Genomic DNA, 20,325 nt, shown 5'->3' with positions numbered 1-20,325 from the left:
AAACATCAAAATAACAAAGTTATAATTGAGAAACCAGAATCAGTAAAAAACAAAAATGTAGGATATTTTCTGTTTTCCTTTTACGGCTGTTCCGCGCTGCCAGCTCAGCGAAGGAAAGTCACCCGATTCGCTTATTTTGAAACACAAATTTAAAACAAAAATTAAAAGATTGTTGTGCAGGGTTTGGCAGGGGCAGTTTTTCATTACCCAGTACCTACCTGTACAATGTTGTTAATGCTGGAATACCCTGAAGTGAAGAAAAATAGAAGATTATGCTTTAAAAAAAAAAAAAAAAAAAAAAGCCTGGTAGCCCTGGCCGTGCTCGGTGGCGAGAGCGGCCGCCCGCGCCCGGCAGGGACCCGGTCAAGGGCGCATGGGGGGGGGGGGGCGCCTCAGCTTCTTCTCCGCAGTTCTACCTAACATCTATGGAACACCCCCCCAAAAAAGGTCTTTGAAAGAGCTTTCTTAACCCATTTATGTCAGGCTTGCTAGCACAACGGCTTAAAATGAGGACCTTACAAGAAGGGCAAAATGAATGTTTTTGAAGATTCCATTTTAAGTAAAGGAATCCTCTCGTTTAGTCACGTATCATTCTTCCTGCCTGGATAGGTAGTAAACTAGAAAAGGGTAAAAATAAGGCCTGACGTTAAAGCTTGTGTTTGTCTCACAAGGTTGAATTAAAGACAATACTTCCTCAGAAGATGGCCACTGCACAGCTGCAGGGAACACCCATGGTATGAGTTTTTTTCGTATTCTAATACATTTTAATTTAGCTAATTTTATTGTTGTCTTGAAGTCTGCTTTTGTATTTGAGAATTAGAGCCAGCTGTTTGAGGGTTTAGTGATATCCGAAAACTCCCATGTTTTGAGAAATGGAGATTTTTTTTTTTTTTTTGCTAAACTGTTTTGAATGAATGGAGAAGCCTGTTGGATGTTGGATGTTCAAGGTCAGTTCACCTTGGGTGCGAATGCGTGCGGTCCGGTTGCTCTGATGAAGTTATCATCGATGGCGTCCACTCCTAGAAACCGATGTTCACGGCCCACAGAGGTCAGAAGTCAGAGGTCAGAGCGCCACCTTTGCAGGGGCCTCACCTGCACGGTATTTGCTGTCTGTGCAGCGGGTGCTTTTCATGTCGCTGCTGGGCTGCTGCCTGCGAGCACCTTCCCACCGCAGGGGCCAGGCTGCCTTCTGGGGGTTATTGTCTGCGAGGGCCAGGGGTTCTGGGGAGAGCACCTGCTTTTGCAGGACTGGGTCTACTGCAAGGAAGACTTTCCTTTTCGTAAGCGAAATGTCTCCTTCCCCTCGAACGTAGAGTGCGTTGGTGTTTCCCAACGAGATGATGACCGAGCAGAGCTCTCTGATGCTGGTGAAGAGGCTCCTAGCGATTTCCGTGTCCTGCATCACGTATTTGAGAGGAATATTTCCAGAATGTGCTTATGGATCAAGATACCTAGATGGTAATATGTTTATTTTAAAACTTCCTTTAAACGTAGTTATTCTTATAGGGGCTTGCTCTAAAATTATAATTTTTTCCTTACAGATTTTGCTTTTTTAATAACAGCTTTATTATTGAGATATAATTCACACACCTGACAAGTCACTCATTTAAATTGCACAATTGAGTGGTTTTCAGATGTTCAAAGGGATATGCAACTATCACCACTGTCAATTTTAGTAAATTTTCATTGCTCCCAAAGAAACTCCATGCCCACTAAGTCACTCTCACCTCCCTTAGCTTCCCAGTCCTAAGCAACTCCTGTCTCCATGGGTTTTTCTATTCTGGACATTTCGTATAATTGCAATCATACAATATGTGGCCCTTTGTGACTGGCGTATTTCACTTAGCATAATGTTTTCAAAGCTCATCCACATTGTAGCGTGGGTTGCATATTTGCATATTAGCCTTTTATATTAATACTAATCATCTGAGAGTTCATTGACAATAATATACTGACTAGGGGCCCAGTGCACGAATTTGTGCACCTTGACAGGAACTGAGGGCTGTGGGGCTGATGTGGGTACAGGGGCGGGTCTCAGCCCATTGTCCATGCCCCTGCCCGGCCCCTCCCACTGAGGCCCCCAGTCCCATGTCTGCCGGCAGCTCCGCTCCTATCGCTGCCGCTCCCACACGCTTTTGGCACCAGCCCCGCTCCCACCTGTTGATGGCGTGGAGCTATTGGGGCCGGTGCCAGCAGCGAGTGTGAGCAGGGCCAGCGCTGTCAGTGACTGCGAGTGGCGGCTGCTGCCCTGATTACTCCTCAGGAGCAGGGGGAGGTGGAGAAGTCCTCAGGGACAATCTGGCCAACAGCTGCCGCTCGCACCTGCTGACAGTGCCAAGCAATCGGGACTGGTGCTGACTACGGGTGCAAGCAGGGCTGTTGTCAGCAGCAGGTGCGAGAGGCGGCTGCTGGCCCCAATCGCCACTCAGGAGCAGGGGGAGGTGGAGAAGCCCTGAGGGGCAATTGGAGCTGGCAGCTGCTACTCACACCCACTGACGCGGCGAGCGATGGGGGCCGGCCCTGGGTGCCAGGAGCAGGTGCGAGTGGCGGCTCCAGCGCCAGCAGTGGGTGGGAGCAGACCTGTGCCGACAGCAGGTGAGAACACTGGGCAGGACCGCAGTGCATGGGAGCAAAGAATTTTCAGTAACCACCAGAGGTTTGCCCTGATGACAGCGACCGGCACCCGACCTTGGTCTGGTGCCCCTGCTCACCTGCTCCACCATCCCACTGCGGCCAATGCCCACCATGTTCCGTGCTCTGCCGCCTGCTGCCATCGCCCGCCATGTTCTGCGCACGCCCCCTGGTGGTCAGCACATGTCATAGGGGCCAGTTGTTCGTTTGTTCCTCTGTTTGGTCTATTTGCATATTAGCCTTTTATTATATAGGACTAGAGGCCCGATGCACAAAATTCATGCAAGGTGTGTGGCCGTGGCAGCTTGCTTTGGCCCTCACAGCCCCAGCTTCATCTGGAAGGTCATCCAGAAGGACATCTGGAAGGTTGTTCGGCTGGACAGTCTAATTAGCATATTACATTTTTATTATACTAGAGGCCCAGTGCACAACATTCGTGCACTGGGGGGATGGGGGTGTTCCTTAGCCCGGCCTGCACCCTTTAACAGTCTGGGAGCCCTTGGAAGATGTCCCCTGTGGGGAGCAGGCCTAAGCCACAGTCGGACATCCTTAGCGCGCTGCAGAGGCCGGAAAGGCTACCCCCACCGCCAGTGCACTTTCCAGCCCCCAGCCCAACTTGTGGCTGAGCGGCAGTCCTCCTGTGGGAGCACACTGACCACCAGGGGTCAGCTCCTGCATTGAGCGTCTGCCCCCTGGTGGTCAGTGTGCATCATAGCAACCAGTCGTTCCACCGTTCGGTCAATTTTCATATGACCCTTTTATTATATAGCATTATTGTAGATAATACACAGCTGAAGAACATAATCTTCACTTTAAATTTCTAGTTGTTTACTAATCTTAAGTAGCTCTAAATTTATAATTTTTATGTTTAGATCTTTGTGTCAAAATTCTGAGAGAAAATAAAAGTTGTCCAGGAGCTACACAGTTAGTGCATTGGTAAGTAAAATGATACCTAACAATAGGATTTTTTTTTATTAAATCACATTTTTTGTACCTTGGATACATTTCAGTGTTTAACCCAATTTTAGCAAGTCCCCCTTTAACCTTGGATACTATATTTGCAGGTCTTTGGATTTTTGCATTAAATTTTTTCTTTATTTTATGCTCCATGTGAGCTTCATTTTCCTATTATTGTTCCCCACAAATAGTAGGTCAGATATTTTACTTGTTATTTTTTAAAATATATTGTTTATTGATTTCAGAGAGGAAGGGAGAGGAAGAGATATAGAAACATCAATGAGAGAGAACCATTGATTGGCTGCCTCCTGCACACCCCACACTGGGGATCGAGCCTGAAGCCCAGGAATGTGCCTGACTGGGAATCGAACCATGACCTCCTGGTTCACAGGTCAATGCTCAACCACTGAGCCATGCTGGCCAGGCTGAGGTCAGATATTTATATCTTCCCTTCCCTCCATATCAGCATTTTATATTCTTGGCATTGTTTGTTTTCATTATTTTAAACTAGTTAATAAGACAGGAGCTTTAATAAGAAAATTTTATATTATTTAGTCATTAGATAATAAGGAGATTTATTAAAAGAATTATTTTCTGGAAATGCATTCAATCTAAAAATGAATCCTTGATTATTTTTTTAGGATGCGAGGATGCTATGATGCTTTACAGAAAAAATATGTAAGTCAATATCTCTTTATCCTTTTTCTCCACAATTTATTCTACATATGTAACATTAATTACCATGTAGTAAAACATTAATTTAAACTAACTTTAGCATAGGCCAGTTCAAATTACTGAAAAGCCTAAACATTTGAATATTTTAAAGACCAATATTTCCCTCATTTAAAGCTAATAGAATTACTATATCACAGATTTTGCCAAGACAGTTGTGGTTGTTAACACTCATTAACCCACATATTAATTTACAAAAACAATGAATTAAAAGCTCTTTAAGTAGTTTATTCATGCCCAGCTGGTGTTGCTCAGTGGCTGAGCATAGACCTATGAACCAGGAGGTCATGGTTCACTTCCCAGTCAGGGCACATGCCGGGGGTTGTGGACTCAGTCCCCAGGAGGAATTGTGCAGGAGGCAGCCCATCAATGATTCTTTCTCATCATTGATGTGTCTATGTCTCTCTCCCTTCCTCTCTGAAATCAATAAAAATATATTTTAAAAAATAAATAGTTTATTAATTAGTTTCACATGCCTTCTCTACTCTTATTTATACTGATAATTTAATAATTTATTCATGAGCATTCAAAAATAAATTTCCATTAGTCTAAGTTATATTGTCACAAATTCTGAATTAGTGAAATTTCAATTAATAAAGTTTTACGATAGACCATGAGCCTTTTTGTATAGTTAGCATATATTTATATCAACATATACAAAGAAGTGAAATAAAGTTGAGAAAGGTGAAATTTTATCTATGGTCACTAATCTCCCTCATTAAGGCATTAAATATTTAATGTTTATTAAATATTGAGTGCCTACTGTGTGCTAGACACATATTCTGGGTAGGAGCTGGGTAAGCTAACAGTGGTCAAACAAGCAAGTCAGATAAGTGCAATTAAAATTTTTAGAAATAATAGGTGGCAAATGAAAGGTAAGGTAACTTTAGATGGGGTGTTCAGAGGAACTACGTGAGTAGGTGGGATTTAAGCTGAGACTTAAATGAGAATAAACCAGGCAGGCATTGATATTAGGGAGAGAATATTCCTAGCAGAGCAGCAAATTCAGAGCTGGAGGGGAGTTTGGAGAGTTCAAGGAACAAAAAGGCCAGTATGTTTGTAGTGCAATCAACAGTGTAGAGTGGCAGGAGATGAGCTTGGAGAGAGAAGGAGGGCAGGAGCATTCACAGCTATGTAGGTAAAGAGTTTGGATTTTACTTTAGGTGCAAATAAAAATCATTTGAAGATTTTGAGTAGAAATGTAACATTATTTGATTTATATGTTAAATTAGAAATCACTCTGGCTGCTATTTAGAGAATATACTATAGAAGTAGAATAAGATTGAAATTAAGGAGAATAGCACTTTAATCTATTATTACAGTACTGGTAAAACAAACAAACTGGTGGCTTAGACCAGGATAACAGAAGAGGAGAAAAAAAAAGAGATTTAAGATATGTTTCATAGTAGAATTGATTGGACTTGGTGGTAGATTGGTTCTGAAGTATTAGCAAAAGATCTAAATCAAGGATGACTCTTAGATTTTGGCAGGTTACTTGAGTGAATGATTTCCTGTGATTCTCTGTTCTGTGGTCTCAAAAGCCTCTTCCCTTTATTAAATGACCAGGGCCCTGAATTCTGTATTTTTTCTCCTTTCAAAGTTAGTTTTCACATTGGAAAGATTTAATGTGTTCTTTCAAAATATATATTTTTCTTGTAACTGGCAGTAATTCTCCTGTTTGCTTAAGCAAATAACATGAATTTCATCCTTCAGTAAGTCAACTAGAAGTAGATGTTTTAGGGAATAGAGAAAGACATGTAAAGTATGTATTGTTCTATATGCATCATATGAAGTCTATTTTCTGCAAGATTATTTTTTACTAGGAATAAATTTTGAAATAGGACAGAATTCTTAATGATCCATCATGAAAACATTTTATACAATAAAAGTAAGATTTTTGTTCTTTGTTGTATTTCAGCTAAGGATTGTTGTTCTAGCTGTAAGTATTTTTAAATTATATGTTGTTGTTTTTTAAAGACAGTAGAATTCTACCTTGCTTAATTAAGTAATACTAAAACCATCAATTAATTATGTCACTTTATTCAAATAACTAATCTATTTAATAGGGGAAAAGTATCAAATTAATATTATAAGGGGTTGTTTTGTATTTTATTTTGCTGAGTTCATGTAATAGTTTAGTCTAAACAACTAATTTACTTCTCTGTGAATACTTAGCCTTGTATCACTCAATTGTAAATTATTTTAAAATAGGTATACACCAACCCAGAAGACCCTCAGGTAACTCTGCTTAAGTTAGTAAAGATACATAATGCCTCTAATATCTAAAAAATAAATTATAATATAATATCTTATGCTTTTAATTGTGTTTTAATCAATGCACTTTCACATATATTTTCAAGTTTGAACCTCATAAAGACTTTTTTGAGGTAAAACAGGGTTTGTATAGTTACCTTCAAACAAATTAATACACTTACTACAAGAGAGATTATGTGACTGATCCTAGGTCACAAAGCCACAGACCATTTGAAATAACTTAAATATCCTGACTTTTGGTTCTTTATAGTATTCCTTTTATAAAATTACTAAAGGCCTGGTGCATGAAATTCGTGCACTTGGGCGGGGGCGGGGTCCCTCAGCCCGACATGCACCCTCTCGCAGTCTGAGAGCCCTTGGGGATGTTCGACTGCTGGCTTAGGCCTGCTCCCCGTGACCTATGAACCAGGAGGTCACGGCTCAATTCCCTGTCAGGACACATGCCAGGGTTGTGGGCTCAATCCCCAGTAGGGAGCATGCAGGAGGCAGCCAGTCATTGATTCTCTCTCATCATTGATGTTCCTATTGTTCTTTCCCTCTCCCTTCCTCTCTGAAAGCAATAAAAAGATATATTTTTTTAAAAGCATAAATGACTTGCTTGTGGTTACAGTATAGCAAGAATTGAAGGCCTGTGCTTTGTCGTTCTGCTAAAGTAAGAGATATGCTGCCTCCCTTCCTTATCTGTCTGCCAAGGAATTCCTTCTCTCTGATAAATCTAACATACATTGCAATGAGTAGGAGAATAAATTTCTCTCAAAGATTGAAGCCATAAATCCCAAACCATGGTAATCAACTATTGGGACTTTAAAGTTTCGATGAACCAATAGGGATTAATATGGCAGAAAATATTATTAAGTAAATATTAAGTCATACAAAAGCAGTATACAGCTACTTGGCTTCCAGTACTGTATATCAGATACATAACTGCAGTGTTTTCTACTTAAGACAATTTCAGAATGTTACCAATTTAAATTCAAGTACACTGAGAATGGACCAGTCATGGACTTCATAAGGTATTGTTCTATACTTTTCTTTTTCTATGACAGATTACCATTTATTCATATTAATACTATATAACTAAACTTCAGGATTAATTTGGAACTTTTCAGACATCCCCAATTAACCATCAAGGTATAGCTGTACCAAGTATCCTTTGAGTAGCTGTAAACCAGGATTCTGTGGCTAATTGTATGTTATTTTAATTAGGAAACAGAGCCAAAGAGTAGGAAAGCTATTGCATGCTTGAGTGATTATAAATATAATTAAAATCCATGATTTGTTTTCTTCAAGCATCTTATATAAAATGCATATTAATTTATGTAAAATTAAGCTACTAGTTTATAATAATAACTTTTTTATCATAATGACATTTTATGGTTCCTTTCAACTTTACAACTTAATGCTATAATAGAAATAAGAATCTTAAATAGTAAAATGTGAAGCTATGTTATTAGAAGCTACAGGTGTCATAAAATAATGTGTGATTCTCTTCTAGTCAAAATCAAAGCACTGAATCTAGTTTGTCATCTGCTGACACCAAGAAAGCAAGTATTCTCCTCATTCGCAAGATGTATGTTCTAATGCAAAATCTGGAACCTTTACCTAATGATGTTTGCTTGACCATGAAACTTTTTTACTATGATGAAGGTACTATTTGCAATACATACTGTTTTATTTTTTTAAAAAAATATATTTTTATTGATCTCAGAGAAAAAGGGGGAAGAGAGAGAGAGAGAGACATCAATAATGAGAGAGAACCATCACTCAGCTGCCTCCTGCACACTCCACACTGGGGATTGAGCCCACAACCTGGGCATGTGCCCTGACCGGGAATCGAGCTGTGACCTGGTTCATAGGTCAACACTCAAACACTGAGCCACGCAGGCTGGGCTGCAATACATACTGTTTTAGTATCTGCATGTTTTATTATTGTTGAAACGATTGGTTTTCATCCCAAATGTTTGTAAGGATCTAAATTGTTATATACTTTTTTTGAAATCACAAAATTTACACTTAATATTAACATTTGAAAAACAAAGAATTGAAAAAATGCACTTTAAAAAATACACAGACTTCTCCAATGATAACATCTATGATAGGTAAAGTCTTACTCATAATTAAAGAAATGAAACATACCATTTTCACTTATTAGATCAGCAAAATTTATAAACACATTATTGGCAAGGGTGTGTGGGAGGGAAGCAGGCATTTTTATATACTCTTGAGAGAATATGCATAGGTACAACATTTTTAAATAACAATTTGGCAGTATTACAATTTTAAATGCACATTGCCTTTAATCCAAAAATTCTATAGCTAGGAAAATATCTTAGGAATATACTTACACAAATATGCAATATATATACATATATATATATAATATATATATACATATATATGTTACATGTGTATATATATGTATATATATGTATATATGGATTTTCATTATACTGTTGGTTAAAACAGGAACAAACTGGAAACAACCTTGAGTGTCCTTCATTGGAGGATTATGTAAATAAATTATGGTGCATCTATATAATAAAATACTGTGCAAGCTATTAAAAAGTATGCACTGATAACCCGTCTGGTGTGGCTCAGCAGTTGAGCATCGACGCAGGAACCAAGAGGTCACAGTTTGATTCGGGGTCAAGGCATATGCCTGGGTTGCACGCTCAATCCCCAGTGGGGAGGGTGTGCAGGAGGCAGCCAATCATCAGATGTTTCTCTCTCATCAATGTTTCTATTTCTCTATCCTTCTCCCTTTCTCTCTCTACAAATCAGTAAAAACATTAAAAAATTATTTTTAACCCTTTGGGGTCCAATGTTATTTTTGGAATTCAAACAGTCTGGTCCAAATTAATTGACGGGATTGAATGTTGAACTAAAAAGTTCTTAAAAAATGTTCTTATTGTTCGACATTGGACCTGCTCTTAGCGCCTGGTCTGTCGAGTCAGCCTCAAGGTTGGACCGAAAAGGGTTAAAAATTCGCTGATAAATTAAGTTATTCAAGAAATATTAAAACATTTAAAAGATGTTATAAACAGGTTGGCACAGGTATGATCTTATTTGTGTTTTTAAGTGTATATATATGAATATACATAGAATATTATAAATTTTATATGCATAATCTGTCTTCTAAAAGAACATAAAGCAACAACATAAAAACAACTGGCATTTATTAAATACTTACTATGTGCCAGTCCCGTTCTGAGCATTTTGCACACTTTAATTCATTTAATATCCACAATTACCCTATGAGGTAGGTCCTGTTATTTTCCCCATTTGACAGATGAGTAAATCAAATCAAGGATGATAAATAATTTCCTCAAGATCACACAGACAGTCAAATGGGGAAAAAAAAAGGTTACCTTTAGGGAATAAAATAAGAACTTGGAAACAATAGGAGGGTGATTTTTACTTTTTATTGTATTTGAAATTTCTTCAATCTGCATATATTTTTATAATAATATTTTCTTCAATTTTGTGAACAGCACAGTTTATTCTTACTTTTTTGCAGTTACACCCCCAGGTTACCAGCCTCCTGGTTTTAAGGATGGTGATTGTGAAGGAGTGATATTTGAAGGGGAGCCTATATACTTAAATGTGGGAGAAGTCCCAACACCCTTTCACACCTTCAAAGTAAAGGTGACCACCGAGAAAGAACGAATGGAAAATATTGATTCAACTATATTATTTCCAAACCAGTTAAAAACACCATTTCAAAAAATACTCATGGATGAAGGTAATCCAGAAGATGAACAGGAGCATAATACATCTGTAAGTGTATTTAAAGAGATATAAAGTACAGTAGTAATAAATGTTTGCCTCAATAAGGACTTTAATAGCTCATGTTAATATTTGAATAAATATTGAATCAGAAACGTAAACTCAAGGTTGGAAGGGACCTTAAAGAAGGTATAGGCTTGTTTTAAAAGACAAATTATAAAAATATACAACTTTCTCAAAATGTATCCTGGTTTCTTAAGAGCCCCTAGATCTTATTAGTGTTTGAGGGTACTAAATTAGAAATGTTCACACAATAAGCTACCACTTTCATAGCTTTGGAATTTCCATACAGATATTAGTATACACTCTGAATATGCCCAACCCAGTTTAAAAATTCAAAATGTTTTAATGCTTTTTATCTCAATACAAACATTATTTAAAAGTGCAACAAGTTTGCCCTGATCAGTTTGGCTCAGTGGCTAGAGCATCAGCCTGTGGACTGAAGAGTCCCAGGTTCGATTCCGGTCAAGGACATGTACCTTGGTTGCGGCAGGAGGCAGCTGATGGATGTTTCTCTCTCATGGATGTTTCTAACTCTCTATCCCTCTCCCTTCCTCTCTGTAAAAAAAATCAATAAAATATATTTAAAAAAAAAAAAGTGCAACAAGTTTGAAGTCTGGAATGGTCCTAGAGGCCCAGCCAACCACTTGACCTCCCCTCATAGTGGTGAGCATAGTTTGGTCTCTGGAGCATAGTTTGAAAACCACTGATCCAGTCCAATTCTCCAACTAATGCTGGAACCCTTTTTACAATTCTATTAGCTCTGCTTGAATTTTTTTAGGGCCTGGAGGGTCAGTCCTGAAGCAGCCTGGAGTTCCTAGAAGGAAGAAAAAGTATCTTATTGTTGTCCTCCTGTACCTAGCACTTAGATTTACAAGTGTGCATTCTCAGTATTGGTTGAATGAATGGATGAATCTATACTAATAATGGACAAATATGTAAATTGACTGTCCCTCCAAGATTCCCACAGCCAATCAGGAGTGAGTATGCAAATTAGCCCAACAAAGTTGGCAGACCTGTGGGCAGCGCGCACACGCACAGGTGTCAAGCAGCCAGGGGCGGGGCGGGATGCCTGCTCACCTGCCACGTTGCCGGGGCAATGTGGCGGGCGTCCCCAGGACCCTGGCCACTCCAAGCCTGTGGCCAGCATGCACACTCTGGCGCCAAGCAGCCTGGGTCCCAGGGACAGCACTGGAGTATCCGGTCCTGTCAGCCAGGCCTGCGGGCAGCTGGAGTTCCCAGTCCTTTTGGTTTATGCAGCCCCTGTACCGGAAGCAGAAGCCCAGAGCGTGGGGAGCACCAAGAATGCTGGGAATCATAGTTCTGGTGGCAGACGTGTTGCGGGACCTCCTAGACACTAGAGCAAAATGAGCCTGGAGCAAGTTACTGTTGCGGGTGGGAGTTGGAGGGAAAGCAAAGGTGAGAGACATAGTAAAGTCAGAGTGTTGAGGAAAAATTAAAAGGAAGATATCCTGCTACTTCTAGGAAATCTCCCACCAATGGAGCAAAGAAAAAAAAAGACCTCTATTATTCTGTGAGCATCAAACCAAACTGGGTTGAGGTCTCAGACAATTCGCTCATATGATTGCAAAGACAGACAGAAACTCCTGGGTTGGAGAGGGCTCCCCTGAGGGTTCCCAGATTGGAGAGGGTACAGGTCGGGCTGAGGGACCCACCCCCTGTGCACGAATTTCATGCACCAGGCCCCTAGTATAAGTATAAGAAAGCTTTTGTTGTTGTTGCCTCACTCCAAGGAAATCTTTCATCATTAACATAATTTTCTTTAATCTCATCTTTGTTGTTTGTTCTTGTCTCATTTTATCCTAAATTGGGACCACAGTTCTGACTATTCTGATTTAGGCTCTGTCCCCACATCCTTACAAATAGAAAAATTTCATTTTCAACCAATACTGCCAAAGAAGAAATATTTTCCCTAAAAATTAAACCACAGTCTTGCTTTATAAACAAATATGTCTGGGATTTATGTAGCATTCTTTAAAATATTTAAAGCTTGGCCCTGGCTCAGTTGGTTTAGTGTTCCATGCACCAGGAGGTCACTGGTTCAATTCCGGTCAGGACACATGCTTGGGTTGCAAGCTCCATCCCCCACCCCTTCCCATCCTACCCCATGCAGGAGGCAGCCTATCGATGTTTCTCTCTCTCCCTCTCCCTTTTTCTCTCTAAAATCAATAAAAACATATTTTAAAAAAATATTTAAAGTTCTTTGACATATGTCACATAGGGAATACTTATGAAGTAGACATTAAACCTGTTCAGAGTGTATGCTAACATCTGTGTGGAAATTCCAGAACAATAGAAGTGGCAGCTTGTTTTGTGAATATGTCTAATTCAGTGCCCTCAAACACAGTAAGATCTAAGGGTTCTTAGAACCATTATACATTTTGAGAAAATTGTATATTTTTATCATTTGTCCTCAAAGCAACCCTGTAAAGTAAAGTATTTTATACTTTGGATAAATAAGTTGCCTTGTTATAGTAATTATACGACCATTTTATTTCTAGCAAGCATAAGGTAGTTGTAGTCTTATGTTATACTAGAGGCCAGGTGCACAAATTCGTGCATGCGTGGGGTCTGGCCCAGGCAGATCAGGCCAGCTGGGGGGAGGGGCTGCAGGTGGTTGGTGGGCTGGCCCCGCCCTCTGGTCGAACTCTAAAAGGGTTTGGTCAAGGGGGCAATTTGCATATTAGCCTTTTATTATATAGGATTATTATATAGGATTTAACCTTCACAGAAAACAAATTTGTTTAAATAGGTCCACCAAGTTATTTTATTTTCCTTTTGAAATGTGTCCTTTTATTCCCCATGTAATTATATAGGATGATTTTGACATTGAAATGAAAACAGAAGAGCAGAAAAAAAATCCTGGATCTTCTGAACTTGGAGGTATGAAGTTAATGTAAATGTAGATTGATTCACTTCTAACTCAGTTTTATGCTTTTAACTTTTTTTTTTTTTTCAGAACCAAATTTAGCTTGTGAGGAAGATGAGATTATGAAATCTAAAGAAGTTCCAGAGCTTTCAGTTTCTCCTTCTCAGGTATAAACTTGATAGTTCCATCTTACTTTTGTTTTTTTCTTATTTTTATTTTTGTTGATCCTCACCCGAGGATATTTTTCCATTGATTCTTGGAGAGAGTGCAGAGAGAAATATTAATGTGAGTGAGTCACATCGATTGGTTTCCTCCTGCATGGGGATCAAGCCTGCAGCTGAGGTACATGCCTTGACCAGGGACCCTTCAGTCCACAGGCCGACGCTCTGTCCACTGAGCCAAACCCGCTAGGGCTTAACTTTTTTTTTTAAGACTGTTTCTTATGTGTTTAGTTATTTCTCAGATTTTCTTAATCTAGGTCTTTTAGAAGAAAATTAGTATTAAAAATGCTCATTAACAAAATTCGGGAATTATATGTTGTAAGTTTTAAGTATATTATTGGTAGATTTGTTTAATAATCTACATACTGTTCATAGAATCTCAATATTTCAGAGCTAGATGGAATCTTAAGCAATTACTATACACCACCCTTTCTATTTACAAATGGATTATATAATATATAATATATATATTACATTTTTGTTGTCTTGGAGCAGAACATGTTTAATTTTGTTTTCCATTTACAGTAAAATCTAGAAGTAACATTTAGGTAAAATGAACTTGAAAATGTTATTGATGATTGTCCCCCTTTACACAGCCCCTTTTTCCATTGGCAGTGAGCTAAAGTTTTTCTTCTAGAAGAGTAGTGCCTAGTGATGATCATTTGGGACTTTCTCAGCTCAGAGAATAGTCAACTGTGAACAGTGTCAGTTTCACTATCTTTATATTTGTACTTTTTATGACAGTAAAAACCAACTCAAAATTACTAAGTTTCATTACCTCAACAAACAAGACCCTAAATTTTATGTGATTGAATTATTTTTAAAAATATTTTTATTGATTTCAGGGAGGAAGGGAAAGAGAGAGAGAGAGATAGAAAATCAATGATAATAGAGAATCGTTGACTGGCTGCCTCCTGCATGCCCCCAACCAGGAATCAAGCCTAAAACCCAAGTATTTACCCTGACGCCCTGACCCTCTGTCCCCCTGACCGAGAATCTAACTATGATCACCTGATTCATAGGTCGATGCTCAACCACTGAGCCACACCGGCCAGACTATAATTGAATTTTTAAACCCTATTATTGTGTTATGAGAACACATGGTTCAATAGGATTATATTATGTGTAATTATTTTCTTCTCTAGGTTGAGCAGTTAGTCAGTAAAACATCTGAACTTGTTATGTCTGAAAGCAAAACAAGAAGTGGAAGAATTTTTCACAGTAAAATAGTAAGTGTCTCTTTAGATTGTTTTCCATTCTAACCTTATAATTTCCCCCCATATATGAGTTTATTTTGTTTATGAACACTTCATTTATTGGACCAATATTTAGTAAGCACCTACTATGTGTCAGATACTTTATTAGGTGTTAAAAATAACACATAGTTCCTGTTCTTAGCTAAAAGTTTAGTAATTGGAGGTCAACAAGCAGTGATATAGGGCCATTATAGCAGTCTGAATAAACTACATAGAGCCACAAAGGAAAGAATGGTTAATTTCATTGAAGGTACATTAGAGAGGGACATCCAGAAAAGGCTTTGAGAAGTGACACTATTATATACGAGTAGACTCCCAAGGAAATGCCAAAATGTTCCATGTTCTATCTTATAAATGGATTATCTTGTTAATAAGACATTAAAAATGAATGTTTTATATACATCTTGCATAAAATGAATCTCATGTTCTTAAGCAAAAAGGCAAACACTGCTTTGTTTTACTTTTTGGTATGAATTGTATTAAATAGAAATTTGTATTTTATTTTAAACCTTTAAGTTACTCTCAAAGGTTCAGAGGTGAAAAAAAGAAGCATTCTGTAAAATATGCAAAATATTATGTCCAAAAATAGAAAACAGTGCACTTTAACAGTGGTATGCTGGAGTATTTCTCCCCACTCCTCATTCAGTGACATCATGTTGGCAGCTTGAAATTGGACATGATAGAGTATTTACAGCATGGATATCAGCAAATGCCTCAACCTAGGATTTGTTCCCAGAGAACCAGTTGTTAAACATTTACCAGCACATCACTGCCATTTTTAGGTGTCCTTTCCCCCCAACATTCTCAATGGGAAGTTAGAACTAGCATAAAACAGCGTTCAAACTAGTCTGCTGATGAAAGCAAAAGATAAAAGAATTTCAAAAATTAGTATTTCTAGCAGCAAAATATTCTTCCTAGGAAACTTCTATTTAGGATGAGTATCCTTTTTTAGGATATAGGGAGAAAAGCCAGAATTAAAAACAATTATTAGGTAGCCTGGCAGGTGTGGCTCAGTGGTTGGGCATTAACCTATGAACCAGGAGGTCATGGTTCAAAGATTTCCTTGTAATGTAATATGAGGATGTGTTGGGAACATAAATTCATTTCTGAAATTGCCTATGTTTTTGGATATAAAGTCTGCCAAAAGTACTCCTGATTTTGAGAATCATGACTGAATTATGGTTAGGAAAGGGCAATAAATGAAAATATTTAATAGTATATATACTAAGGAAGTTACTATTGAAGAGTACATTTCAAGCATCAGAAAATTATGTCCTTTTAAAGAATAATAGTATGATAGATAATTTGTCATTCAGTATTCATTTTAAAAACTGAATATCTGACATTATTCACGGTAGTCAAAAGATGGAAAAAAACCTAAGTGTCTATCAAAGGATGAATAAACAAAATGTGGCATATACATACAATAGAATATTATCCTATATAATAAAAGCCCAGCAACCATAACAGCAGAACAACCAGAATGACCGCTCGACCAGTCACTATGAGGTGCACTGACCACCTTCCCCGGCACTGGTCACTTTCCCCGGCCAGCAGAATCCGATTGCCTGATACAAACAGGGACCCAGGGCTGGGGGTGGGGGAATGTATGTGGCACCAAGCCAAGGCCCCCGCCCTCTACCAGTCACACCACACACAGAGGGCAATGTGGTGGGGGTGGGGCCGAAAGCGGATGGAACAGCCAGCCTCTCAGTCCCTCCCCCTGGCCATCAAGCTCCCATCGCCCGATGATGGTGAACAGAACCGAGGTGGGTGGCAGCGGGCGGAACAGCTGACCTCTTGGTCCCTCCCCCGGGCCGGCAGGCTCTGATCACCTGATAGTGAACAGGGACCCAGGGATGGGTGGCAGGGGATGAGGCAGCACCAGGCCAAAGCCTCTGCCCCCTGCTGGTCGCCCCACACACACAGGGCAACCCGCGGCGGGGGTGGGGCCGGTGAGTGGATGGAAGGGCCGACTCTCGGTCCCTCTCCCTGGCCATCAGGCTCCCATCGCCTGATGGCGAACAGGGAACGGGAGTGGGTAGCAGCAGGTGGAACAGCTGACCTTTTGGTCCCTCCCCCCGGCTGGTAGGCTCCAATTGCCCGATGGTGAATGCAGAACCGGGGTAGGTGGCGGCAGGGGGCAGGGCTGGCTGCTGGCAGCCAGGAAGATGGCCCTGATCGCAGACTAGGCCTAGGGACCATATCCACACACCAATTTCATGCACTGGGCCTCTAGTTCAGCTATAAAAAGAAATGGTGTATCAGTACATGCTTCAACTTGGATGGACCTTGAAAACATTATGCTAAGTGTAAGAAATCAATCACAAAAGTCCACATATTATATGATTCCATTTACATGAAAGTCCAGAATAGGGATTTCTATAAATTCAGAAAGTCATGGAGTTGATGGGAAGATGAGGGAATAGATGAGTGATAACTATAAGGGGAGAGGGTTTGTTTTTAGAGTGTTCTCTAAATGTTCTAAAATTGACAATGGTAATGATAGTATAGCTCTATGAACTATTAAATAGGTGAATGGCATGGTGTCTGGATTATAGCTATTTAAAAAAAATTTTTAAAAACTTCATATAGTACCTATGGTTAAAAATCAAGTGTTATTTGTTCTTTGAGAAGTAACCCATTAGTAATTATTCTCTATTTTTGGAGGCTAATGAAAATAAACCAGTAAAATCTTCTAAAGCAAATCGGAAGAGAAGTCAACTAGAATCTGGAGAAACAGTAAGTCTTATGATAATAAATAGGTAGAATAAAATGGCAAGTATCAGAATATCATTATTATGGATTAAATTGAAGATGACAAATATAAAATCCCTTGATATACCTCAGAATTCTGATATCAAAATCTTTAAAAAATATATTTGGTTCTAAAAAATGGAATGATTTTAAAATAAGATGCAGTATGTTGGTGTATTAATTTTCTCCATGTAAATATTTAATGTCTGATTCCATGAATGATTTGAAGTAGCTGGAGGAATTTATAAAATAAAATCAGTATCAGAAAAATATGAGAATGAAAAATTGAGAGTACAAGAATATTCAAGCCATTTTATTTATATAGAGTTAAAATTGGGTCACAAATTTGATCTGAACTTTCTAAGATCAAAACTAAAGCAGAAACAGATAAGTTGTCAAATCCAGTTGTTCCTTAAAAATATAGTATTTCTGCCCTAACTGGTTTGGCTCAGCAGATAGAGCGTCAGTCTGCGGACTCAAGGGTCCCAAGTTCGATTCCGGTCAAGGGCATGTACCTTGGTTGCAGGCACATCCCCAGTGGGGAGTGTGCAGGAGGCAGCTGATCGATGTTTCTCTCTCGTCGATGTTTCTAACTCTCTAGCCCTCTCCCTACCTCTCTGTAAAAAATCAATAAAACATATTTTTTTAAAAAATATATATATATAGTATTTCTTCTTAGTACCTTAGGAGAAAAAATTTTCCCTGACCTAAATCCAAGTGAGATAATGTATTTGTCATTTCTGAGATAAATATTTATACTTTTTCAACTATAATTTTTAGTGTTATTAATAGGTTAAAATTAGAAACTGAAAACTTTTTAAAAATCAAATGTTAAAGGGGTAATCTAAAAAATTTACATATCTTAAGCAGAAAATGGAATAATTTGACATGTCACTAATATATTAGAGTCTTTCATTTTCCCCAGTGTATTAAGCCTTGATTTCTCTCCCTGCAAAATCATAATTCAATCCTATCCTTTGTTTTTTTTGTTTGTTTATTTTGTTTGTTTTTTAATATATTTTATTGATTTTTTACAGAGAGGAAGGGAGAGGGATAGAGAGTTAGAAACATCGATGAGAGAGAAACATCGATAAGCTGCCTCCTGCACACTCCCCACTGGGGATGTGCCCGCAACCAAGGTACATGCCCTTGACCGGAATCAAACCTGGGACCCTTGAGTCTGCAGGCTGATGCTCTATCCACTGAGCCAAACCAGTTAGGGCTCAATCGTATCCTTTGTAAGTTTCTTCCAGAAAAATCAAAGTTCAATAACTCAGGAAATCTTGTTAGGAATTTTCCTAGTTTGTCATCCCAGTCATTCAAAAGTGTGCATTGAATGTCTACTATCTATTAGGCACTGCTAAGTACCAAGGATACAAAAACAAAACATGATTTTAATCTTACATTGTGCCTAGGTAGACTGCTTTTCTATCTGCAGCTCATTTTATAATCCTTTTTCCCTCTCTGTATCCCCCAAAATATTTTACTATTTTGAGAGCATAATGTTAACTCTATTTATCTACTCCAACAACCCTTATAATTTGCAAGTATGTACTTTCAGCAGCCATCAGAAGATTTAAATATGTCAATAATAAAATTTCCCCTACTTTTAAAGAACCCAGGTAACCTACTTTAGAAGGACGTAGATATACTAGGTATAATTTTTGAAAAAGAAGAAGAAAGAAACTTCAGAAACATAAAAAGATATAAAACTAAAGACATTTAAACTGTAAAATACCGATTCTTAGTAGTTGTTTTCTTTTGACAGGTTCTTCATCACGTTGATTCTGCTAGTCAAGAGTCAGTGACAAAAAGAAGAAAGCTTAGTGAACCAGAGGAACATATATAAAAATTATTTTTCTTCTGCATGATTGCAAAGTTCATCTCTACATTTAAAGGATACTATATTACTTTTTTAAGGTGTGTTTGCCCTACCTCTGGAAATTTATATGTAGTCTTAAGCAGTTAGTACACTAAAATGAATTCTTAGCTATCATATTGTGATCCTTAAACTTATCTAAGACAAATCCAATAGAACTTTTTAATAAAACCAAAAGAACCATTGTCATAATTGATTCTGTTTAATAGCTACTCAATATTGATTTATCTTCCATTTTGGTGGACACTTTCTTTAAACAAACATTAATTTTTTAAGGTCCTCTAAAGCCATTTTTGAAACAAATAATGTTTATTTTGGTGTTATATTTTGTAAGGAATTAACTTTTTACTTGTGTTAAAACTATACCATTTAACTGGTTTTGTTTGCAACTGTGTTATTAAAACAATTCTCTTCAGTAGTTTGATATAGTGTATTAACATGATAATATATAATGTATAATTGAATATTGGTACTTTACCTTTTTTAAAAAATTTTTTTACTATAAGACAAAATGATAACTGATTTTAAAAGTCTGGCATTTTACAGAGCATAAATAAAATATTGTTAAGCATCTATACTCTTTCATGGCTTCCAATTTTTATATAATTAGCAGAAAGTGTTTAGGCACTAATTTCGAGATCATTTCGGTAGATATTACTTTGCAAGAGTTGAGCACACTTCCTAGAATTTTTGAGTGGTGGTGTGAAAGACTGCCCTTAGTGAGAAACCCTGGACATGGTTCCAGGCTTGACCATTTCCTTTGCTTTAGAAACAGAAGACTTAAAACTTGGTCTGCTTGCCTCTTGCGGTTTCAGCAGACATATTCTAAAAACATACATTATTCATAGGTTTGCTAGTAACAAGCGTTAAATAGAGAATGTTGGTATGTATGTGATGGTAGAAAAGTACCCATCCTGTTCAACATAAACCAAATAAAGGTTC

At 38.2% G+C, this 20,325-nt stretch overlaps 1 protein-coding gene across 2 annotated transcripts; it reads left to right on the top strand.

Annotated features, from left to right (window-relative positions):
• The first annotated feature begins 686 nt into the window (after nt 1-686).
• Nucleotides 687-19,558, top strand: HORMAD1 (HORMA domain containing 1). 2 transcript variants are annotated; one of them, XM_059673959.1, is made up of 14 exons: nt 687-734; nt 1,314-1,458; nt 3,504-3,567; nt 4,230-4,266; nt 6,239-6,259; nt 6,532-6,558; nt 7,540-7,607; nt 8,090-8,241; nt 10,112-10,371; nt 13,218-13,284; nt 13,361-13,437; nt 14,637-14,720; nt 17,418-17,489; nt 19,273-19,558. In XM_059673959.1, the coding sequence occupies exons 1-14, from the start codon at nt 702-704 to the stop codon at nt 19,351-19,353; spliced, it is 1,188 nt and encodes a 395-aa protein (XP_059529942.1). In that variant the 5' UTR covers nt 687-701; the 3' UTR covers nt 19,354-19,558. The 2 variants fall into 2 exon arrangements, with proteins under 2 accessions (XP_059529942.1, XP_059529940.1); XM_059673957.1 differs by lacking the exon at nt 6,239-6,259 and having other exon boundaries at nt 702-734.
• The last annotated feature ends 767 nt before the right edge of the window (nt 19,559-20,325 follow it).

This window comes from Myotis daubentonii, chromosome 18 (assembly GCF_963259705.1).
Source record: "Myotis daubentonii chromosome 18, mMyoDau2.1, whole genome shotgun sequence".
NCBI lineage: Eukaryota > Metazoa > Chordata > Mammalia > Chiroptera > Vespertilionidae > Myotis > Myotis daubentonii.
Note: the sequence above shows the minus strand (reverse complement) of the source record. Positions and strands in the feature narration are given on the sequence as shown.